Below are 23,359 nucleotides of genomic sequence, written 5' to 3' on the forward strand. Positions count from 1 at the left end.
CTCAGCGCTGAGTCTTTGCTCATTCAGCGGCCCCTTCAGAAACCTGGGATGAGACACGAATAAGGGGCAAAAACCGAACACACACCCAAACACAGAGTAACTGTGAAATATATTTTGTCTGAAACATAAGGAACAATTGATGACTCAATGATTAATATACATAACCATACAGTTATAGATCAAAACTATACAACAAATATTAATTTGCATTTCTCAATCGTTTCAGAAATTGAACAAAATAAAACATCAGAGCAGCGCTGACACAGGTTAGGGCTAGAGTATGTGCTGTCTGTACACGAACTGTCATTTGCAGTGGAAATAATGAGTTTGATTTAATCCTATCACTAATGTATTCATTCTGTTGTTCAGTGCTGTGCTTCGGCTGTAAGGCGGAGTGATATGGAATGGTGATGCGGCCCAAACCTGCTGGAACTTCTTCCCTGAAATAACTGCACACCATAGACCGATCATCAGCCAATCAGGGCCAAGCATCGGCAGCTGTAGTTTAATACATAATGCTGGACTGAACCGTTGCTCATGAAACATATTAATGTCAATGTGTGGGAAGAAACTACATGTCAATGATTTTGAGTTCTCTCAACACATTTACATTCCCTAAGAATCTTTACTGACACTGACACACACACAGAGTAAAGTTTCTTAAGGAACGTAAATGCGTTGAGAGAACTTAAAATCATTGACATGTAGTTTCTTCCCACATATTATTGACATTAATATGTTTCATGTGCAACACACAAACAGACAGACATACACACTCTCTCTCTCTCACACACACAAACACACAGGATATGGAGAATCTGTTTATTTCCTGCTGGTCACGTGACGGTGTGTGTGTGGGAGTAAGTGTGTGTGTGTGTGTGTGTGTGTGTCACTCGTCTCTGCGGGGGCTTTTGGCCGCTGGGCTCTCCGCTGGCTCCACCCCTCTCCTCTTCCTCAGGTGTGTGTGTGTGTGTCACTCGTCTCTGCGGGGACTTTTGGCCGCTGGGCTCTCCACTGGCTCCGCCCCTCTCCTCTTCCTCAGGTGTGTGTGTGTGTGTGTGTGTGTGTGTGTGTGTGTGTCACTCGTCTCTGCGGGGGCTTTTGGCCACTGGGCTCTCCGCTGGCTCCGCCCCTCTCCTCTTCCTCAGGTGTGTGTGTGTGTGTGTGTGTGTGTGTGTGTCACTCGTCTCTGCGGGGGCTTTTGGCCACTGGGCTCTCCGCTGGCTCCGCCCCTCTCCTCTTCCTCAGGTGTGTGTGTGTGTGTGTGTGTGTGTGTGTGTGTCACTCGTCTCTGCGGGGGCTTTTGGCCGCTGGGCTCTCCGCTGGCTCCGCCCCTCTCCTCTTCCTCAGGCCCTTCATCTTCCTCGTCTGCAGTTTGTCCAGGTTCTGCTTCTGCATGTGCAAGCGGCCCAGTCTCGTGCCAAAGGCATCATGGGAAATATTCTTCTTCTTCTTGGGCTGCAGGAGAGATGGAGGAAGCACATGACTGACCAGAGAAACATCTGGACAGCAGTTACACAACAGAGCCACATGTCCCAGCATTCCCTGTGTGTGTGTGTGTGTGTGTGTGTGTGTGTGTGTGTTGTTTCTAGCATCTGTAAAACCGCATCCTACCATCTTAAAAATATATCTAAACTACGGCACATGCTCTCAGTGCTGAACAGTTAGTCGATGCGTTCATGAGCTCAAGGCTAGATTATTGTAATGCTCTACTGGGTGGTTGCCCTGCTCGCTTAATAAACAAACTCCAGCTAGTCCATGATAGATAGATAGATAGATAGATAGATAGATAGATAGATAGACAGACAGACAGATAGACAGACAGATAGACAGAGACAGACAGACAGAGAGATTATTGTAATGCTCTACTGGGTGGTTGCCCTGCTCGCTTAATAAACAAACTCCAGCTGGTCAGCCTGATCTCATGAAATGGTGTATGTATGACACGCCAATTCCTATGCCATTTTGGTGTGCTATCAAGACGCATAATCGCTTTTTAGTTTAGTTTAGTAGTACTTTATTGTTCAGCCTAAGCTGAAAATTGATCTTTGGTCTCGCCACACAATCACAGAACAATTTACAGTACACAACATACAATAAATACATCTAACAATACAATACATCTACAATGACAAAATTAAAATATTCACATTTCTTACCTCTTATTCAAAAGACTTATTGCGTTTGGTACGAACGTTTGTTTATATATTGCTCTAATTGCTTTTGGCACTCTATAGCGACGACGTGATGGTAGTAATTCAAAAACATGATTCAAGGGGTGTGTTGTGTCTCTTGTTATAATCAAAGCTTTTCTCTGAACAGCAGTTTGGTATAACTGAGCGACAGATTTTTGCTTTAATCCTATAATTTTTCCAGCTACTCTTGTAACTCTGTCTAATTTAACTTTATTTACCAGAGTAACTCGTCCGAACCACACTGTAATGTTATACCCTAAAACACTCTCAATTAGACCTGTATAAACTCTTTGCAGCACAGCTGTACTCACACAAAAATCTTTCAATTTCCTTAGCAAGAATAACCTTTGATTTGCTTTCTTACAAATAAGAGCCACATTATCAGAGAAGTTCATTTTACAATCAATCATGATTCCTAAATATTTAAAAGTCTTCACAATTTCAACAGTTTGATCACATAGCAGTATTTCTGTTAAAGGCTCCGGATAATTTAAAATCAGCTCTTTTGTTTTATGGACATTTATCAATAAGGAACTTTCTTCACACCATTTTTCTAATTTCAAAACATGTTCCTCGTACTCAAAATGTACAGTCTTTCCATAAAAGGGCCACAAGTGCCATATCATCTGCGTATTTATATAATTTATAATTCTCATGCTGCACTCTTATACCATTTGTATAGACCGAAAATAAAAGAGGTGACAGGACGCATCCTTGGGGTGCCCCCGTATTTAAAAATATAATATCTGATTCGAACCCTCGAGCACAAACTCGCTGTGGTCGATTTGTTAAAAAATTCTTTATCCAATGAACTATTCCTCCATTTACACCTAGGATCAAGAGACGTTCCAATAGCAGATGTATCTGCATGGTATTAAAGGCAGACGTGTAATCAATAAAAAGAACACGCACGTAAGCCTTTGCTTTTTGTAAATGGCTTGTAATTGTATCGACCATAGTGAGCGTTGCATCCTCTGTTCCTCTTTGTGCTTTATATGCAAATTGCAGTACGTCTAATTGTTCTGATATGTCTTGTTTAATATAATCACTAACTACTCTTTCCATGCATTTAGCAAGTATTGATGTTAACGCCACTGGATGAAAGTCATCTAGATTCTTTGCTTTTACTTTTTTCGGAAGAGGTCTTATAAATGATAACTTCCATAGATTCGGTACTATCTGTAAGTTTAATAAAAACTGAAATAATTTTGTTAGGGGGTCAGTTAGTTCATTTGCACATATCTTTAAAACTCTGCCCTTAAGGCCATCTGGACCCGGTGCTTTATTGGGTTTAATACTTTTAAGTGACCTTCTGATTTGGTCCCCTGTCAACCAAATTGGTGGCGCCACTGGGATATTATTACTTATTTGTTCAATCTTATTCCAGTTATCGGCTACATCATATCTTCCATAAAACAAATTCAAATCGTTAACCCATTTAAAACCATCCGTCCCTATAATGATATCATTATTTACATTTCTTGAGTCACGCCCCATCATCTTATTCAAGCCTTGCCAAGCACTCCTTGCGTCTTGATTCGCTAACTGATCCTCTATCTTATGTTTAAAATCAATCTTTGCTTTCTGTATCATAGCTCTCAGTTCCTTCCTTTTAATTTTAAATCCATCATGATTATTTTCCCGAAATGCCCAATTCTTTTCATTGAGGAGTTTTTTTAAATCTTTAGAGAGCCATGGCTTATTATTTGAGAAGATTTTAACCATCTTAGTATCAATAACTGTTTCTTCACAAAATTGAATATAAGAGGTAATACAGTCAGTTAGTTCGCGAGTTAGCGTGTTAATCAACACTGTTTCATTCACACACACACTGCCCCTAAACCTACCCATCACACACACACACACTGCCCCTAAACCTACCCATCACACACACACACTGCCCCTAAACCTACCCATCACACACACACACACTGCCCCTAAACCTACCCATCACACACACACACACACTGCCCCTAAACCTACCCATCACACACACACACACACTGCCCCTAAACCTACCCATCACACACACACACTGCCCCTAAACCTACCCATCACACACACACACACACTGCCCCTAAACCTACCCATCACACACACACACACTGCCCCTAAACCTACCCATCACACACACACACACACTGCCCCTAAACCTACCCATCACACACACACACACTGCCCCTAAACCTACCCATCACACACACACACTGCCCCTAAACCTACCCATCACACACACTCACCTAAAGGATTATTAGGAGCACACACTAATGCTGTGTTTGACCCTTTCGCCTCCAGAACTGCCTTAATTCTCCGTGGCATTGATCAACAAGCTGCTGAAAGCATTCTTTAGAAATGTCGGCCCATATTGATAGGAGAGCATCTTGCAGTTGATGGAGATTTGTGGGATGCACATCCAGGGCACGAAGCTCCCGTTCCACCACATCCCAAAGATGCTCTATTGGGTTGAGATCTGGGGACTGTGGCGGCCATTTTAGTTCAGTCAACTCATTGTCATGTTCAAGAAACCAATCTGAAATGATTGGAGCTTTGTGACATGGTGCATTATCCTGCTGGAAGTAGCCATCAGAGGATGGGCACATGGTGGTCATAAAGGGATGGACATGGTCAGAAACAATGCTCAGGTAGGCCGTGGCATTTAAACGATGCCCAATCGGCACTAAGGGGCCTAAAGTGTGCCTAGAAAACATCCCCCACACCATTACACCACCACCACCAGCCTGCACAGTGGGAACAAGGCATGATGGGTCCATGTTCTCATTCTGTTTACGCCAAATTCTGACTCTACCATCTGAATGTCTCAACAGAAATCGAGACTCATCAGACCAGGCAACATTTCTCCAGTCTTCAACTGTCCACTATCGGTGAGCTCGTGCAAATTGTCGCCTCTTTTTCCTATTTGTAGTGGAGATGAGTGGTCCCCGGTGGGGTCTTCTGCTGGTGTAGCCCATCCGCCTCAAGGTTGTGTGTGTTGTGGCTTCACAAATGCTTTGCTGCATACCTCGGTTGTAACGAGTGGTTATTTCAGTCAAAGTTGCTCTTCTATCAGCTTGAATCAGTCGGCCCATTCTCCTCTGACCTCGAGCATCAACAAGGCATTTTCTCCCACAGGACTGCTGCAGACTGGATGCTCTTCCCTTTTCACACCTTTCTTTGTAAACCCTAGAAATGGTTGTGTGTGTAAATCCCAGTAACTGAGCAGATTGTGAAATACTCAGACCGGCCCGTCTGGCACCAACAACCATGCCACGCTCAAAACGGCTTAAATCACCTTTCTTTCCCATTCTGACATTCAGTTTGGAGTTCAGGAGATCGTCTTGACCAGGACCACACCCCTAAATGCACTGAAGAACTGCCATGTGATTGGCTGATTAGATAAATGCATTAATGAGCAATAGAACAGGTGCTCCTAATAATCCTTTAGGCGGGTGTATTCAGACACATTTTGAACACGCAACTCAAAACTCTTCCCTAAACCTACCGATTTGTGTATTATAAAAAACAGGATATAACGGGCAGATACGACTGCAGGCATAATTTATTCAGAAAGTACAAATACTCCAAGTGTTCCGAGGCCAACCGATTGATTTGTTTGAAGAAATCCCCTAAAGCGATCAGAACGTCGAGTCCAGCCGCCAAAGATTAATATTACATTTGAAATATTCCCGCCGGAAGAACCGTCACGTCAGCTTTGACAGCATTGGCTGTGGTGTGTCTCGTGACCGATCGCGTCATTCTAAAGAGTCGTCGTGTGTATTATTCTGTATCAGTCTGTGTGTGTTCTGTTCACAAAGGGGCGCGGTCATTTCAACGACTAAAACATTGAGAGCATTTCTGTTCTTCACATGAAGACATCGTAGGACTTCAGAAGACTTGGAATGCAACACGAGTTAATACTTTTAAACAGTTTTTTGGTCCGCTTTTGCAATTAATCCACGCTGTACACTAGACTGTAGATTTATTTGCCTGTTACGTGTTTTATATTGTTGGGAGTGTGTAGGTTTAGGGTAGGAGTGGAGTTAGTTGCCCCAAAATATAAAATTAGGCTATAAATATTAATTCTGTGAGATCAGGTTGGCGGAATCACACGGCGTAGACATACACGCGGATAGCTCAAAATGCGTACAGATAACACGCCTCTTGGCTTTAGGAAGTGCCGTGTATGTTTACGCAGAGTCATGATGTCATGTTGAGCTGGTCCAAACCGCAGCAGCTCGAGTTCTTACCAGAACCAGGAAGTATGATCATATTAGTCCAGTTCTGTCAACACTGCACTGGCTCCCTATTAAACATCGCAGACATTTTAAAATCCTGCTTATTACTCAAAGCACTAAATGGTTTAGCTCCAGTACTTAAGCGAGCTCTTAACACATTATACTCCATCACGTCTACTGCGGTCTCTAAACTCTGGCCAGTTGATCATACCTAGAATATCTAAATCAACTGCAGGCGGTCGATCCTTTTCCTCTTTAGCTCCTAAACTCTGGAACAGTCTTCCTAGCATTGTTCGGGAAGCAGACACACTCTGTCAGTTTAAATCTAGACTAAAAACACATCTGTTTACTATGGCATACACACAGAACATTATTAACTCTCATTATTCAGATCAATTGACTGATTGTTCGGCTGCATTAACTAGGTCAGCCGGAACCGGGAACACTTCCCATAACACCTGATGGACTCGTTACATCATCAGAAGAGCGGCATCTACGCTAATGTTAGTCCCTCTGTTTATCCCGAGGGTTACTGCAGTCGGCCGGATCAGATGGTGTGTGTGTGTGTGTGTGCCGCACCTTCACTCCTTTGGGCCGTCGGTGAGCGGTTCTGTACAGGTCTTCTGAGGCCATGTGGCTCCTCCTCATGGTGAAGTCGAAGGAAGGGCCCATCTCCTCCAGCTCGATGCGCGGCGTGCGGCAGCCTGACTTCTTCAGCAACACCCTGGGAACACACATCAGGAGTGTGTTGGGTCATGTGACGCAGTGGTGGGTGGGTGTGTGTGTGTGTGTGTGTGTGTGTGTGTGTGTGTGTGTGTGTGTGTGTGTGTGTGTGTGTGTGTGTGTGTGTGTGTGTGTGTGTGTGTGTGTGTGTGTGTGTGTGTTCACCTGTAGCTCCGCATGTAGATCCTGCCCTCCACCGCTGTGAAGTGAAGCACATGCTCAAGTCCAGCCAGACGCACCGCAGACACTCTGGGTCCACAGAAGAAGTCTGACACACACAGACACAGACACACACACAGACACACACACAGACACACACACAGACACACACACACATATGAATGGAAGCAATGCTGTGTTTAATCTAGGTTATATAATCAGTGAAGACTGCAGTGATGTGTGGTGTCTGCTGATTAAGATGAGTCCTCTATAATAAACTCTCTATAATAAACACACCCTGATGTGTGTGTGTGTGTGTGTGTGTGTGTGTGTGTAGGTTTAGTGGCAGTGTAGGGGGATAAAAAATACGGTTTGTAAAGTATAAAATCCATTACGCCTATGGAAAGTCCCCATAAAACATGGAAACACTATGTGTGTGTGTGTGTGTGTCTGTGTTCACCTGTCAGCACGTTCTTCAAGCGCTGGTGCTCTCGGTCCGTGTCGAACAGCTCTCCGGCGAACACAAGCATTGGTTTGGTGCCCACAGGACACGTGTCCTTCTGCACACACACACAGATCAAAGTCAGTTAGAGGCACACACACACACACACACACACACACACACAGATCAGCGCCAGGTTCTCTTACACACACATCCCCTGAAGCTCCCCTTCACACACACACACACCTTCAGGTCCCTCAGAGACACGGAGCGCTCCAGGCCCAGCTCAAACATGTCCAGCACGTGGAAGTCAAACATGCGGCCGAAGATCAGGTTGTTGGGCCTCTTCTTGTTGTGCGATCCGAACAGAAACAGAGAACAGTCAGACTTCTTGGAGAAGAACTCCTGGAGGAGAGCAAACACAGGAGCGTTAAGTGTGTGTGTGTGTGTGTGTGTGTGTGTGTGTGTGTGTGTGTGTGTGTGTGTGTGTGTGTGTAGATGAGGATCAGGGCTGTGTGTGCGCATGTGCGTGTCATGAGCTCACCAGAGCCGTGGAGTCCTCGAAGGGCCGCACCATGTTCTTCCTGTCAGGACAACACACCATCATCATCATCATCACCAACATCATCATCATCATCATCATCATCATCATCACCACCACCACCACCATCATCATCACCAACATCATCATCATCATCATCATCATCATCATCATCATCATCATCATCATCACCAACATCATCATCATCATCATCATCACCAACATCATCATCATCATCATCATCATCATCATCATCATCATCATCATCATACTGGCATGTGTGACTGTGTTACAATGTGTTACTTCATTGACAACTTCAATCTCTTCTGGAGTCAGAGACAACTGTTTACATCAAATGGCCTTCACCCAAACAAACTTGGTGCACTTGAGTGCTAAAGGACAATATCATTTTTCCCTTCATCATCCTTCAGCTGTGTGTTTTAACCCACTCAACCTGATACAGAGTATGGACGACCACAGGACTTCATTTCAGCTCCTGAATGGACATGCGGCTGACACATCCCACAAGGACAATTACCCCTTTTCCACCAGAATGAACCGAGTGCTAGTTCAGAGCCCGTGCTAGTGTCAGTTCTAAGTTGGTTCGACTTGAGAGCCTTTATGAACCGTTTTGGCTTTCCACATGTAAGAGAGCCACCGCAGAGCTAGGTCTTACGTCACTGTATACGTCTCATCTTTCTCGCTAGTGTTTTAGCAATGCTAGCGAGGCAGCGGGAAATACAAACACACCAGGCTTGTTCGAGATGCATCGGCGCTGCGCAGACCGATCCGTGTATGATATCAAAATACCGCGTGAGCGATTCAAATGCATAAGGGGTCGTTGGCGCTCGCTCTACTTTGATGTCATACGCGATCAGTCTGCACAGCGCGCGCCGATGCATCTCGAACAAGCCTTCCCTCAGTGGCTCATGGCTTTATGATCCTACATCAGCATTAAAACGCCGCAAATCCAACGCATTCGTGCAGCTCTCCATGATTTGTATAGACGGAGATTACAATCCAGCAGCTGTTAGCTTGATTAGCTGCTATTGAAAAAATGGCGGTCACAGGTTTGTGTTCATCTTGTTGATCACGGTAACGCCGCCCCCAGCCGGTGACGCAAGCGGTTCTTACTTCTAGCCCAGCAATGTTTTGGTGTTACTTAAGAACCACTCTTCCTGGCTCGGAGCTGGTGCTTTGGCTGTGGAAACTCAAAGAACCGATTTGAAACTAGGCTCTGGCTCCGATTTAGCACCAGCACTGCCTTGGTGGAAAAGGGGTAAATGATAAGACCACGCAGCCGCAACAACCATTGCTCACGGACACACTCCCAGCGGAGCCCTGCCCACAGAGCTCACCACAGACTGACTGTGATGGATTAGAACTGCTCCAGGATTCAGCGCCCAAAGATGACATTCTGGAAAATGGACAGGGAAGCCAGGACAACATACTTCAGCTTCCGATAACACCTGAGCAACAGCCCCTCTCACTGGACACGTTCCGGTCTGTCTAGAGGCATGTTGTGGCTTACTGTTTTGTCTGTATCAGTATTTAAGCGAATATCATTTATGACCTTTATGAGCGCTGTCTCTGTGATGCGGTCGGAATCCAGATTGAAAATTGCCAATGTATCTGTTCGAGTTTAAGAATTTGTTCAGCTGACTGAGAACAACTTTTCAATGATCCTGTCCGACTTGAGGCAGCCCGACTCCGGGTGACTGTGACGTATGGCATCAAAGCCACAGCTCCAACACCTCCGATGTGAACTAGGGCTGCACAATTAATCGAAATCGAACCGCAGTCGCGATTTGGCTTGTGTGCGAGTATGAAAGCTCAAAGGCTGTGATTTTAATTAAATAAATGCCCAGTGTGTTAGCGAAGAGCGGCTCTGTGATAAACGCTGCTCCGTCTGAAGGACTGCGAGTTTGAGTCGCTTATAACGCGCGTTTGGAAAAGCAACACGAGTCAAACATCTTCACAAACTAGTGAAGCGTTCATAAACCTGTTCAACTAAAGACAACGTTTAATAACATGTTTAACTCACTTCATATGGTCAGTCGAGTGTGTGTGAGCTGATGTGGCTTCTCATCAGAGTGAGGCAGACGAGGCGTTCTTTTATAGCGTTCTACGTCCATCAGCACGGCATTATAATGCACTTTACTGTCGTCATCTTTAATCAAAGCGTCTCTATCTTCTGTTTACAGAACGTCATTACTTCTCTGAGGCAAATGTGGCGTTTTCCGCTCGAGGGCGCCCTCTGGCTTTCAGTATGAATTAAAAACTTTTGGGTAATCAATAATAAGAAAATAGAGCACTTGCTTTCTGACCAATCACAGCAGAGCCGCTCAGAGAGGCGGGGCTTAGAGACGGATGCAGCGGCAGTGCAGAGCATTAAGTGTGTGTGACCGCGGGTGTGTGTGCAGAATTACACCTGATGATGTCACACTTACTTCTTATACATCACTGCATTGGGTTTCTTCAGCGCGTACTGAAAAACAAACAAAGCCAGTGAGAACACACACACACACACACACACACGATGATAAAATATTTACATTTAATCATTTAGCAGACGCTTTTATCCAAAGCGACTTACAAAAAAGGAGAGAGTAATAGAAGCAACGAAACAGACAAGGCCAACAACCTGTAAGAGCTGTAAGAAATCTCAATTAATTAGCACAATAAACAATTTTTTTATTTTATTTTATTTTTTAATTTTTTAAATAGACATCTACAACAAAAACTCACGTACGCAAAATACAGAACACTGGATTTTGATAGCTATGATAACAACCCATTAGGACTAAGGCTGTTGCCCCAGCTGTTGTCGTTAATGCAGATTCAGTGGCCCAATGGGTTGGTTTTGTATTCTAGCTAAACGCGCAGCAATAGCCATCTACAACAAAAACTCACGTACGCAATATACAGAACACTGGATTCTGATAGTTATGATAACTATGTAACATACCCGCCTGAAGGCACAAATCCGGATGAGAGACGTAGATATGATCCAGGAGTGTGCGCTTTTGGTCGTTGCTGTGGTGATCAGTAAGTGCTATTCTGTATTGGTCAAGTGCAAATGGAAAAGATGTGTCTTAAGATGTTTTTTAAAAATGGCTACAGACTCGGCAGCACGAATTGAGATCGGCAGGTCATTCCACCAGGTAGGAACGGTCCAGGAAAATGTCCGTGAGAAATCGGAAAATGTCCGTGAGAGCGATTTCATGCCTCTTTGGGATGGAACCACGAGGCGCCGCTCGCTCGCAGAACGCAAGCTTCTGGAGGGTGTGTAAGTCTGAGCAAGTGAATTTAGGTATATTGGTGCAGAGCCAGAGGTTGTTTTGTAGGCGATAACTAGTGCCTTGAATTTGATGCGAGCAGCCACTGGCAACCAGTGCAGTTTGATGAAGAGAGGCGTAACATGCGCTCTCTTCGGCTCATTAAAGACCACTCTCGCCGCTGCATTCTGGATCAGCTGCAAGGGTTTGATAGTGCATGCTGGAAGCCCAGCCAGAAGAGCATTACAATAATCCAGTCTGGAGAGAACAAGAGCTTGAACCAGGAGTTGTGCAGCCTGTTCTGATAGGAAGGGTCTAATCTTTCTAATGTTGTATAAAGCAAATCTGCAGGACCGGGCTGTTGCAGTAATGTGGTCAGTGAAGTTTAACTGGTCATCAATCACAACTCCAAGGTTCCTGGCTGTCCTTGATGGAGTTATGGTGGATGAACCAAGCTGAATGGAGAAATTTTGATGAAGTGCTGGGTTGGTTGAGAAAACAAGTAATTCTGTCTTTGCAAGATTGAGTTTAAGATGATGCTCTTTCATCCAGTCAGAAATGTCTGTCAGACAGGCAGCGATACGAACACTGACTGTAGGATCATCTGGTTGAAATGAGAAGTAGAGTTGAGTGTCATCAGCATAGCAGTGATAGGAGAAGCCATGTTTCTGAATGACGGAACCTAATGATGACATGTAGATGGAGAAGAGAAGTGGTCCAAGCACTGAGCCCTGGGGAACCCCAGTAGCTAGATGATGTGACTTAGACACTTCACCTCTCCATGACACCCTGTAGGACCTACCAGAGAGGTAAGACCTGAACCACTGGAGAGCAGATCCTGAGATCCCCGTCCTCTTAAGTGTTGACAGGAGGATCTGGTGGTTAACTGTGTCAAAAGCAGCAGACAGATCCAGCAGAATGAGCACTGAGGATCTGGAAGCTGCTTTTGCCAGTCTCAGTGCCTCAGTTACCGAGAGCAAGGCAGTCTCAGTCGAATGGCCGCTTTTGAAGCCGGATTGGTTGTTGTCTAGGAGGTTGTCCCTTTCAAGAAACATAGAGAGTTGATTGAACACAACTCGCTCAAGGGTCTTTGCAATGAAAGGCAGAAGGGATACCGGTCGGTAGTTTTCTAAAAGTGCTGGATTCAGAGAGGGTTTCTTAAGCAGTGGGGTTACCCGAGCCTGCTTAAATGCTGTGGGAAAGGTTCCCGTGTGAAGAGAAGTGTTGACAATGTGAGTGAGTGCAGGAGTGATTGAAGAAGAAATAGCCTGAAGGAGATGAGTGGGTATAGGATCAAGAGGACAGGTAGTAGGGTGATTGGAAAGGATGAGTTTAGAAATATCTGCCTCGGAGAGCGGAGAGAAGGATGGAAGCGTGTTCGTGTTAGTTGTTGAGATGTGCGTGTCAGTTTGTGGTGAGGAGAACTGTTTGCTAATGAGAGCTGTTTTGTTGGTGAAAAATGATGCAAAGTCATCAGCTGTAAGAGTTGATGAAGGAGGGGGAGGAGGTGGACAAAGGAGAGAGGAGAATGTTTTAAAGAGTTGGCGAGAGTCAGAGCAATTGTTGATTTTGTTGTGGTAGTATGTTTTAGCAGTGGAGACATTTGTAGAGAAAGAAGAGAGAAGAGACTGATACAAGGCAAGGTCAGTATTGTTTTTAGATTTATGCCATTTCCTCTCTGCCGCCCTGAGTCCAGAGCGATGTTCACGGAGAACTTCAGACAGCCAGGGGGCAGATGGGGTGGGACGGGCTGGTCTGGATGAAAGGGGGCAAAAACTGTCTAAGGAGGATGTTAGAGTGGAGCAAAGAGTGTCGGTAGCACTGTTAGTGTCCAGTGCTGAGAACTGAGCAGGTGGAGGGAGTGAAGATGAAACCATAGTGGATAGGCGAGAGGGAGAGAGTGAGCGTAGATTACGCCGAAAGGTAATCTGTGTAGGAGTACGTGTTGTATCAGGAGTCAGTATGAGGTTAAGAGTGATGAGAAAGTGGTCTGAGGTGTGTAATGGAGTAACTAAAGTGTTGTCTGTGGAGCAGTTGCGTGTGTAGACCAGGTCTAATTGGTTACCTGATCTGTGAGTAGCCGTAGTAGATACTAACTTAAGGTCAAATGAAGTCAGTAGAGTGCTGAAGTCTGCAGCTAGGTGTTTATCAAGATGGATGTTGAAGTCGCCAAGCAGTCGCACACACACACACACACACACACACTAGGGCGGAACGATATTCTGTCGCGATGTGCGCCTGTGAGATAGTAATATCGTCGGGACATGCGATGTGAAGGGTAGTAGTATTTGTTTATGGTCTGTAGTAAGGAAGCTCACAGGAAACACGAGTGTGTTGCTGGAGTGACCTGCCCGTTCCTCATCTCTGCAGTGATTGGTTCCCTGTGCCGCTGCTCACCGCTCACGGCCAAACATTCAAAGAGGAAAAAAAAAGGTTCGTACCAGAAATCATCTTTTTGGGACTATTTCGGCTACATAAAGGAGGATGTGGAACAGAAAGAGGTACTGCATGGAGTGTCTTGTGGCCACAAAACAAGAAAACACCACCAATGTGTCTGATCACTTCAAACGGCACCACAACGATCTCTACGACGAATACAAAGCAGGGCTCGACATTAACGCTTGTCCGGGAGAAGTGGGTGTTCTGAAGGGACAAGAGAAAGAGAATATTACTCGACTGACGGACAAGAGCCGGATTAAAACAAAAAACAACTAGCGAATCACCAAAAGGCAAGAATGTTTGTGCATTAGTTTAGTGTAAGTGGCGATCGATAGCGGATAATAATGAACTGATGATAATAAGCACTGTTGACGCTCGATCAGCCTCTCGAGGAGAAATCACAACACTAGAGCGTTTTCCTGAACACCATCACGACTGTAAATGACACTGATTTCATATGACGGCTCCATAAACAACTCATTAACATTCACTTAAAGTCAGTTAGTGTTGTTGTTCTATTTCAGCAGTGAAAATCGTTCACAGCAGAACCGTAACACGTCTCACTCACAGCAACAAGTGTGAACGATTCAGCGTTCGAATGAATCGTTTGAATGAACGACTCAGTGACTCACTCATTCAGACGGTCACCTGCTGCCCCCTACTGGAGGGTTAGTTTCCTGTTTGCAAACTTTCCAACATTTCTTTTTGTCACTTGTAATGAAGCGTGCTTATCACTGAAATTATTAATATCACGGAATGGTAATTATTGACTTTGGATGGATGGCTCTCAATATCGCAATATATATCGTTGGGGGAAAATAATATCGCAATGTAATTTTTTTCCAATATTGTGCAGGCCTAACACACACACACACACACACACACACACACACACACAACTCACCACGTCCTTTAGGGCCAGTGAGAGAACACACACACACACACACACACACACACACACACACAACTCACCACGTCCTTTAGGGCCAGTGAGAGAACACACACACACACACACAACTCACCACGTCCTTTAGGGCCAGTGAGAGAACACACACACACACACACACACACGCCTCACCACGTCCTTCAGGGCCAGTGAGAACACACACACACACACACACACACACACACACACACGTCTCACCACGTCCTTCAGGGCCAGTGAGAACACACACGTCTCACCACGTCCTTCAGGGCCAGTGAGAACACACACACACACACACACACACACGTCTCACCACATCCTTCAGGGCCAGTGAGAACACACACACACACACACACACACACACACACACACACACACACACACAACTCACCACGTCCTTTAGGGCCAGTGAGAGAACACACACACACACACACACACACACAACTCACCACGTCCTTTAGGGCCAGTGAGAGAACACACACACACACACACACACACACACACACACACACACGTCTCACCACGTCCTTCAGGGCCAGTGAGAACACACACACACACAGACACACACGTCTCACCACGTCCTTCAGGGCCAGTGAGAACACACACACACACACACACACACACACACGTCTCACCACGTCCTTCAGGGCCTGTGTGAGCATCTCGCTGGTGTTTCCTCCTTTAATGATCATGCTGTTCTTCAGGTTCTCCGTCAGCTTCGGCTCGCGGCTCTGCAGGAAACGCTTGGAGCGCCGCGTCTTGGCCTTCCTGGAGGAACACACACACACACACACTGAGTGGAGGAACAACACACACACACACACACTGGTCTTGTGGTTGTGTGTAGGGATCAACCGATATATAGGATTACCGATATTTTTCCCGGTATTTAAGCATTTTCCCATAATCGGGAATCGGGTTTGTAATATCGAATTTCCCGATAAACGGCGCCATCTTGTGGACGTTTTGAGAATTGCAGTCAAGCGCCAATAAAGGACCGTCTGAGGGGAGCGTCAACAGCGGTGAGGGAACACTACCTGATCATTAATACACTTCGTTTAACAGTCATGCACAGCTGAGATGTTATGAGATGATATGTATAGTTATGTCGTTTAAACTTGGCGCTGTAGAGACGAACTCACAGTCAGGTAATCCGTCATGTCAGAATACAGACGTCACTTCACAGGACTGAAATCAATCAGCCATGAACGAGAGCATGATGGAAATAACAGCGCTGAGTTTATTTCTCTCTCTCTCTGTGTGTGTGTGTGTGTGTGTGTGTGTGTGTGCTCAGTCGCGTTCACCACAGGCTACCGTATGCAGACAACACCGACTGGCTTAACTGCTTAACTTTGAGTGGCTTAAATATTAACGTCTGCTATTTAACATTGATATAATAAACACTGAATTAATCACAGCTTAAGCCCGTCTCCGCGAGGTGTGTGTTAAGCGCAGAGATGAAGACAGCGCTGCCGTCAGCCTTTCAGACGCCGACACACACACACACTCATTGATACCGATAAACAAACGGCGAACCCGGCACAGCTATCACCGCTCATAATCCCGGAGTATTCACTCTTTAGTCTATTAAACACACACCTGATAAAGCTGTAAGAGGAATGCTCGTCGCTACGGGAGTTGATCGATCAGCTCATTTCTGTTCTCCGTTTGAAGCATGAGACTTTAGAGATGTGTTTAGCCAGGTGTTAATGTGGCTGCATTTATAAATATAAAGGTGAAACCGCATTAATGTTCAAAGACTGCACTGCATTAGAACACTACTGGTGTCAGACGGGTTCACTGGTGTAGGTGTGTTGATCTGTGTGTAACGGAGTGAAGCCGCAAACACTAAAACCCTCAGCTCAGCGCTGTGACTGTAAACTACAGAAATAACACAATCAATAAATATCGCTCGATCACTAATACACACACACACACTCTCAATCTCTCTCTCTCTCTCTCATACACACACACACTCTCTCAATCTCTCTCTCTCTCTCTCATACACACACACACTCTCTCAATCTCTCTCTCTCTCTCATACACACACACACTCTCTCAATCTCTCTCTCTCTCTCATACACACACACACACACACTCTCACTCTCTCTCTCATACACACACACACACACTCTCACTCTCTCTCTCTCTCTCTCATACACACACACACACTCAATCTCTCTCTCTCTCTCTCTCTCTCTCATACACACACTCTCTCTCTCTCTCTCTCTCTCTCTCTCTCTCTCTCTCTCTCTCTCACACACATACACACACTCTCTCTCTCTCATACACACACACATCTCCACGAGCACAAACTCTCACACACACACACTCACACACACACACACTCTCTCTCTCTCTCTCTCTCTCTCTCTCTCTCTCTCATACACACACACACACTCACTCACACACACACTCTCTCTCTCTCTCTCTCTCTCTCATACACACACACACACTCTCACGCACACACACAGAAATCCCCACGAGCACAAACTAACAAAAAAAAAACAGACAAACACTACTATCTCTCTCTCATACACACACAGAGATCTACACATGAGCACAAACTCTCACACACACTATCTCGCTTAAAAACTCTCTCTCTCTCTCATACACACACACACACACACATCTCCACGAGCACAAACTCTCTCTCTCTCTCTCTCTCTCACACACACACACACACACACACACACACACACACACACACACACACACACACACACTCTCTCTCTCTCTCTCTCTCATACACACACAAATCTCCACATGAGCACACTCACACAAACACACACACACTCACTTTCACTCTCTCAAACACACACACACACAGATCTCCACGAGCACAAAATCACACACACACAAACTCACTCACTCTCACACACACACTCGCTCAGCGAGTTGTTTTTCTTCACAAACAGACTTCAGAACTATAGCGACAGTGAGGTCTTGATAAGTTTACTCACACGATCCCGTCTTGATGCGCCATGCTTGAGTGTGTGTGTGTGTGTGTGTGTGTGAGAGATGGAACACGTGAAGCTGCTCAGTGAAGCCAGCGCAAAACTCCCGTCTGGTTTCCGGTGGAGCCGGAAGTGTCAAAATACAGGTCTCTCTATGCGCGTTTCATTTTCACGTCAAACTAAACCAACTCCATTAAAGGGTTAGTTCAGCAGAAATGAGATGTCTGTCATTAACTCCTCTCCCTAATGTCGCTCCACACCCGTAAGACCTCCGTTCATCTTCACACACAGTTTAAAGGGATAGTTCACTTTGAAATTAAATGTTGGTGTTGCTCTACACCCTCTGGCTCGGCATCCGCAGCACTCGGGGGTTTGGACAGATGGGGAGGGAAAAGGAGACGGAAGCGTGAGGAGCAACAGAGGCGGGAGAGTGGAGAGAGGAAAAGAAGATTTAACTCCCAACACTAGCGGACCACATGCGTGTGTCAGTGCTGCAGGAGCCACTGAGCATATTACTCACTTAAAAATGTTGGGGTAAAAATAACCCAACACGTAACCCAACTGTGGCTTGGTATAGCACCTTCCCAACGTTGGGTTATTTTAACCCAATGCAACCCAATGCCCCAGTATAGTGATGGGGACACTATACTGATAAAGAGCACCGTCCTTCGGATGAGACGTTAAACCGAGGTCCCGACTCTCTGTGGTCGAAAATCCCAGGATGTTTTTCGGAAAAAGAGTAGGGGTGTAACCCCGGCATCCTGGCCAAATCTGCCCACTGGCCTCTGTCCATCATGGCCTCCTAATCTTCCCCCTATCCTGATTGGCTTCATCACTCGGTCTCCTCTCCACCAATCAGCTGGTGTGTGGTGAGCGTTCTGGAGCAATATGGCTGCCGTCGCATCATCAGGTGGTGCTGCACATTGGTGGTGGTGGAGGAGATTCCCCCCTTCAATGTAAAGCACTTTGAGTGACTAGAAAAGCACTATATAAATCGAACACATTATTATTACTGTAATGGACATCACAACATGGGCTCAGGAATACTTCCAGAAAACATTGGTGAACACAATCCACCGCGCCATTCGCCGTCGCCGGCTAAAACTCTACAGGTCAAAGAAGAAGCCATATCTAAACATGATCCAGAAGCGCAGGCGTCTCCTCTAGGCCAAGGCTCATTTAAAATGAACTGCGGAAAACTGTTCTGTGGTCAGACAATCAAAATTTGAAGCTCTTCTCGGAAAACTGGGACGCCATCCGGACTAAAGAGGACAAGGACAACCCAAGCGGTCTCAGCGCTCAGTTCAGAAGCTGATCTCTGATGGTCTGGGTGTAACGGAGTTCGCAGATGGAAAGGAAGGAGACGGGAACCGGTGAACGTTTAATGACTTTTAATTTAAAATAATAAAATGAAATTAACACGGGCAGTCGTCCGTGAGTTTGCACATACACAACAAAACGTAAACAAAACAACATAAATCCAGGCCTGGTCCCGGTGTTGCTCTCCTTATATGCCTCCGAGCTCCCTCATGAGAGGACTCGAGACCAGTGCGGCGCACAGGTAACGCTCTTTTACAATCACAATCCCCGGTCTCGCTCGCTCTTCCCATGTCTCTCGCTCGTCCACCTCGCCACAATGGGGATGCATGAGTGTGTGTGGCATGGGCAGCTTACACATCTGGAAAGGCCATCAATGCTGAAAGGTCTATCCAAGTTCTAGAGCAACATCTGCTCCATCCAGACGGCGTCTCCTTCAGGGAAGACCTTGCATTCTCCAACATGACAATGCCAGAGCACACACTGCATCAGTTACAGCATCATGGCTGTGTAGAAGAAGGATCCGGCACTGAAATGGCCAGCCGGCAGTCCAGATCTTTCACCATTAGAAAACATTTGGCGCATCATAAAGAGGAAGATGCGATAAAGAAGACCTGAGACAGTTGAGCAGCTAAAGCCTGTGTTAGACACATCCCTATTCCTAAACTAGAGCAGCTCCATCCCCAGATGTTCTAAACAGAAGAGGGGATGCCACACAGGGGGAAACATGGCCACGGCACAACTTTTTAGGAATGTGTAGCTCTCATGAAATCCAAAATGAGCGAATATTTGGCATGACATTTCAATGTCTCACTTTCAACATTTGATGTTATTTATGCTGTATTCTGAATAAACTATTGTAATGTGAAACGTCCACATCACTGAATTCAGTTTTTATTCACAATTTGTACAGTGTAGGTTTTTTTAATCGTGTTTGTACATCAGAGGTCCGTTTACTCACGTTTGCATTCACTTTCTCTTTTTTTTAGGCGGTGATCAGATATACTGAGAGGCGCCGGTGTGGAGACACATCAGAATCAGTTCGTTGACAAGACTTTATTCTTCATGAGATTCTCTATTAAGAGTTGTATTGTTTCCATCAATAAGAAAATTCTTATTTTTTGGGCTTTTCTTCTGCTGTCTGTCCTGTACTCACAAACCAGGGATCAGTGAAAATGTCCTGCACGGTTTTAAGCAGACACAACCCTTGATCCGTTTGAAGCCGATGAAGAAGGCTGGTGCACTCTGTGGAAGTGATCAGAGGAGAGCGGATTAGTCCTGTTGGTCCTGACGTGAGATCTGTAGTAAGGTCATTCTAGAGTGCATTGGTTGCTGTTACTATGACATGAACATTTAATCACTGCTAACATTCATTATTGAGCTCACTTTTAGACAGGTGCCTCGTCTTCCAAAACGGGTGTCGGATGTCTCTTACGAGCGCCTCCATCACTGTAAATATGTTTTCAGTGTATTTCACCTTGGCACGGTCTTTAAGCCACTGCTCTGAAGGTTTGTCATTTCCTGTAAGCAACACATTTCCATTGTTTAGTAAAACATAAGTCATACTTTATCAGAGATCAGTGCTCAAAAAGCCAACTTGCCTCTCTTCACGGAGTGCTGTGCCCAACTGAAGTCCACTATTTTAATCTTGGATGTTTTCGTATTGATGACGATTCTATCCAGATCAATCGGGAGAAGAACATCACGCTCCCAGCAGTGATGCAGAGCCTCAAACACTTGTTGCATGATGACTTTAGCATCCACTTCTTTCAGGTCCTTTCCTTTCATTTTAATAAATTGATCCAAGGTGATATAGGGATGTAAATGCTCCATTACCAAGATATCGTGATTGTACATGATGAAGGCCTCATATAAACGTATGAAATGTTCTGAAGATGGAGGAGTTAGGAGCGTCATCATTGCTGCTGTTTCTTTACACGGCTCTCTGGTAAACTCGGACTAAAGAACAGAGATAGACCAAAGGTAAGCTCGTTTAAAATCTCTGAACTAGAGTCAAAGCAATGACCGTTACAGCTGATGCTTCTGGGCTTTGACTGTCTAACACAGCTACATCTCAGAGAATTAACAAACCAACTCTTAATAGAGAATCTCATGAAGAATAAAGTCTTGTCAACTTACTGACTCTGGCATTTGCCCGCACCGGTTCCTCTCAGTATATCTGATCATCACCTAAAAAACAAAGAAAATGAATGCAAACGTGAGTAACCTGATCCCTGATGTACATGATCACCTACAGGCTTTACGTCTCTAAAACACTGATGGTCATGGCAGCACTCAAAGGACACGGAAAGAAAGTTTGCTTGTGAAGAAAGAGAAACATACGTCTTGGCCGTCCGATATTCTAGTCCCTTCAAACACACGGAAGTGATATTTGAAGATCAGTCCCTTGCCCAGTTTATAGTGAGATTCAAAGTCTTCATGTTTCAGACTCAAGTCATTGTGAATGATGAAGTTCTCTGAAAACACACAGCAACATGTTAACACACAGCAACATGTTAACACACAGCAACATGTTAACACACAGCAACATGTTTACACACAGCAACATGTTAACACACAGCAACATGTTAACACACAGCAACATGTTAACACAGCATGAGCCTGAACACACTTAAACCGTAACAGCAGGGGTTATTGAACTGTCTGTAGAACTAGCATCAGTGCAGTGGATTAATGAATGCAGAAGAAGAGGGAATGCTGGGTAAGAAATGGTTGTTGGTCCCCATTGTTGTCCACAGTAGATGACAGAAAACCCTCCGGAGGTGAAGTGAGCCAACACTACACACACTAGACTACAGCACTGCATGAACAAGACGCTAATATCTGGAGACTCACGCTCTGGGCTGGAGGAATGCGGCAGCACAGAAGCGCTGGTCGATGGTTGGGCATCATCGATCTCGAATGTCTGTGGTCGCTGTTTTACAGCGGTCTTTAAACAAGCACGGTCTTCCCTCCATTTACTGTGTTCTTCTGCAAGCAAAGAATATCGATCAGAAACATCTTTTCTATGAGCACAGATTACAGCTGAAGGACTAATGTATTGATTTGAGTAAATTTCATCAGTCACCTGCACTGCTGCCCTCACTGCAGCTGCTGCGCTCCGTCTCCTCAGGGACCTTCTCCGTCCCCTCGGGGACCCCCTCCGTCTCCTGGGGGAACCCCTCCGTCCCCTCTGGGACTCTCTCTGTCTCCTGGGGGAACCCCTCCGTCCCCTCTGGGACTCTCTCCGTCCCCTGGGGGACCCTCTCCGCCCCCTCGGGGACTCCCTCCGTCTCCTGGGGGACCCTCTCCGTCCCATGGGGGACCCTCTCCGTCCCCTCTGGGACTCTCTCCGTCCCCTGGGGGACCCCCTCCGTCCCCTGGGGGACCCTCTCCGTCTCCTGGGGGACCCTCTCTGTCTCCTCAGGGACTCCCTCCGTCTCCTGGGGGAACCCCTCCGTCCCATGGGGGACCCTCTCCGTCCCCTCTGGGACTCTCTCCGTCCCCTGGGGGACCCTCTCCGTCCCCTCCGGGACTCTCTCCGTCTCCTCCGGAACCCCCTCCGTCCCCTCCGGGACCCTCTCCGTCCCCTCCGGAACCCCCTCCGTCCCCTCCGGGACTCTCTCCGTCTCCTCGGGGACCCTCTCCGTCCCCTCCGGGACTCTCTCCGTCCCTTCCGGGACTCTCTCCGTCTCCTCCGGAACCCCCTCCGTCCCCTCGGGGACCCTCTCCGTCTCAAACACATCCATGTCTCCGCTGATGATTATGTATCGTCTCCACAGGATTAACAGGACAATAGTTAGTATCTCTAGACTGCGATTGGTAACTGTATTGCACTGCTGTGTCTCTAGACTGTGTGTGTAAATGCAGGACGTCCGCTCTGATAAACTCCGCTCTGATTGCACTCACTCAGGCACAGCTCTTAAACTCTGACTGTGACATCATGCGCAGAACACGCAACTGTGACGTCACGCGGCCAGTCGAGCGCGAAGCGGCATGAATTTATCTCTGTTTGGTATATTTCTTTAAATATGTTTCTCTCTTTATCTTTGTGTCAGTATTGAATGTTATTAAGCGTTTAGTTATTTGTTTCATTAAGGAGGATGTGGAATTAGCTCATATTATCCTATATATTTAATGTATTGACGCAG

At 45.9% G+C, this 23,359-nt stretch overlaps 1 protein-coding gene across 2 annotated transcripts; it reads right to left on the minus strand.

Annotated features, from left to right (window-relative positions):
- Nucleotides 1-808: 808 nt before the first annotated feature.
- rpf2 (ribosome production factor 2 homolog) lies at nt 809-18,051 on the minus strand. Of its 2 annotated transcripts, XM_067416624.1 has the most exons (9): nt 17,898-18,051; nt 15,570-15,702; nt 10,743-10,780; nt 8,296-8,335; nt 7,998-8,156; nt 7,770-7,869; nt 7,316-7,418; nt 7,007-7,151; nt 809-1,458 (listed from the first exon to the last, which is right to left on the minus strand). In XM_067416624.1, exons 1-9 carry the CDS (start codon nt 17,918-17,920, stop codon nt 1,282-1,284), a joined length of 918 nt encoding a protein of 305 aa, XP_067272725.1. In that variant the 5' UTR covers nt 17,921-18,051; the 3' UTR covers nt 809-1,281. The 2 variants fall into 2 exon arrangements, with proteins under 2 accessions (XP_067272725.1, XP_067272726.1); XM_067416625.1 differs by lacking the exons at nt 15,570-15,702; nt 17,898-18,051 and adding an exon at nt 15,088-15,097.
- Between the last annotated feature and the right edge of the window lie 5,308 nt (nt 18,052-23,359).

The sequence above is a fragment of the Pseudorasbora parva genome, chromosome 15, assembly GCF_024679245.1.
Source record: "Pseudorasbora parva isolate DD20220531a chromosome 15, ASM2467924v1, whole genome shotgun sequence".
Taxonomy (NCBI): domain Eukaryota; kingdom Metazoa; phylum Chordata; class Actinopteri; order Cypriniformes; family Gobionidae; genus Pseudorasbora; species Pseudorasbora parva.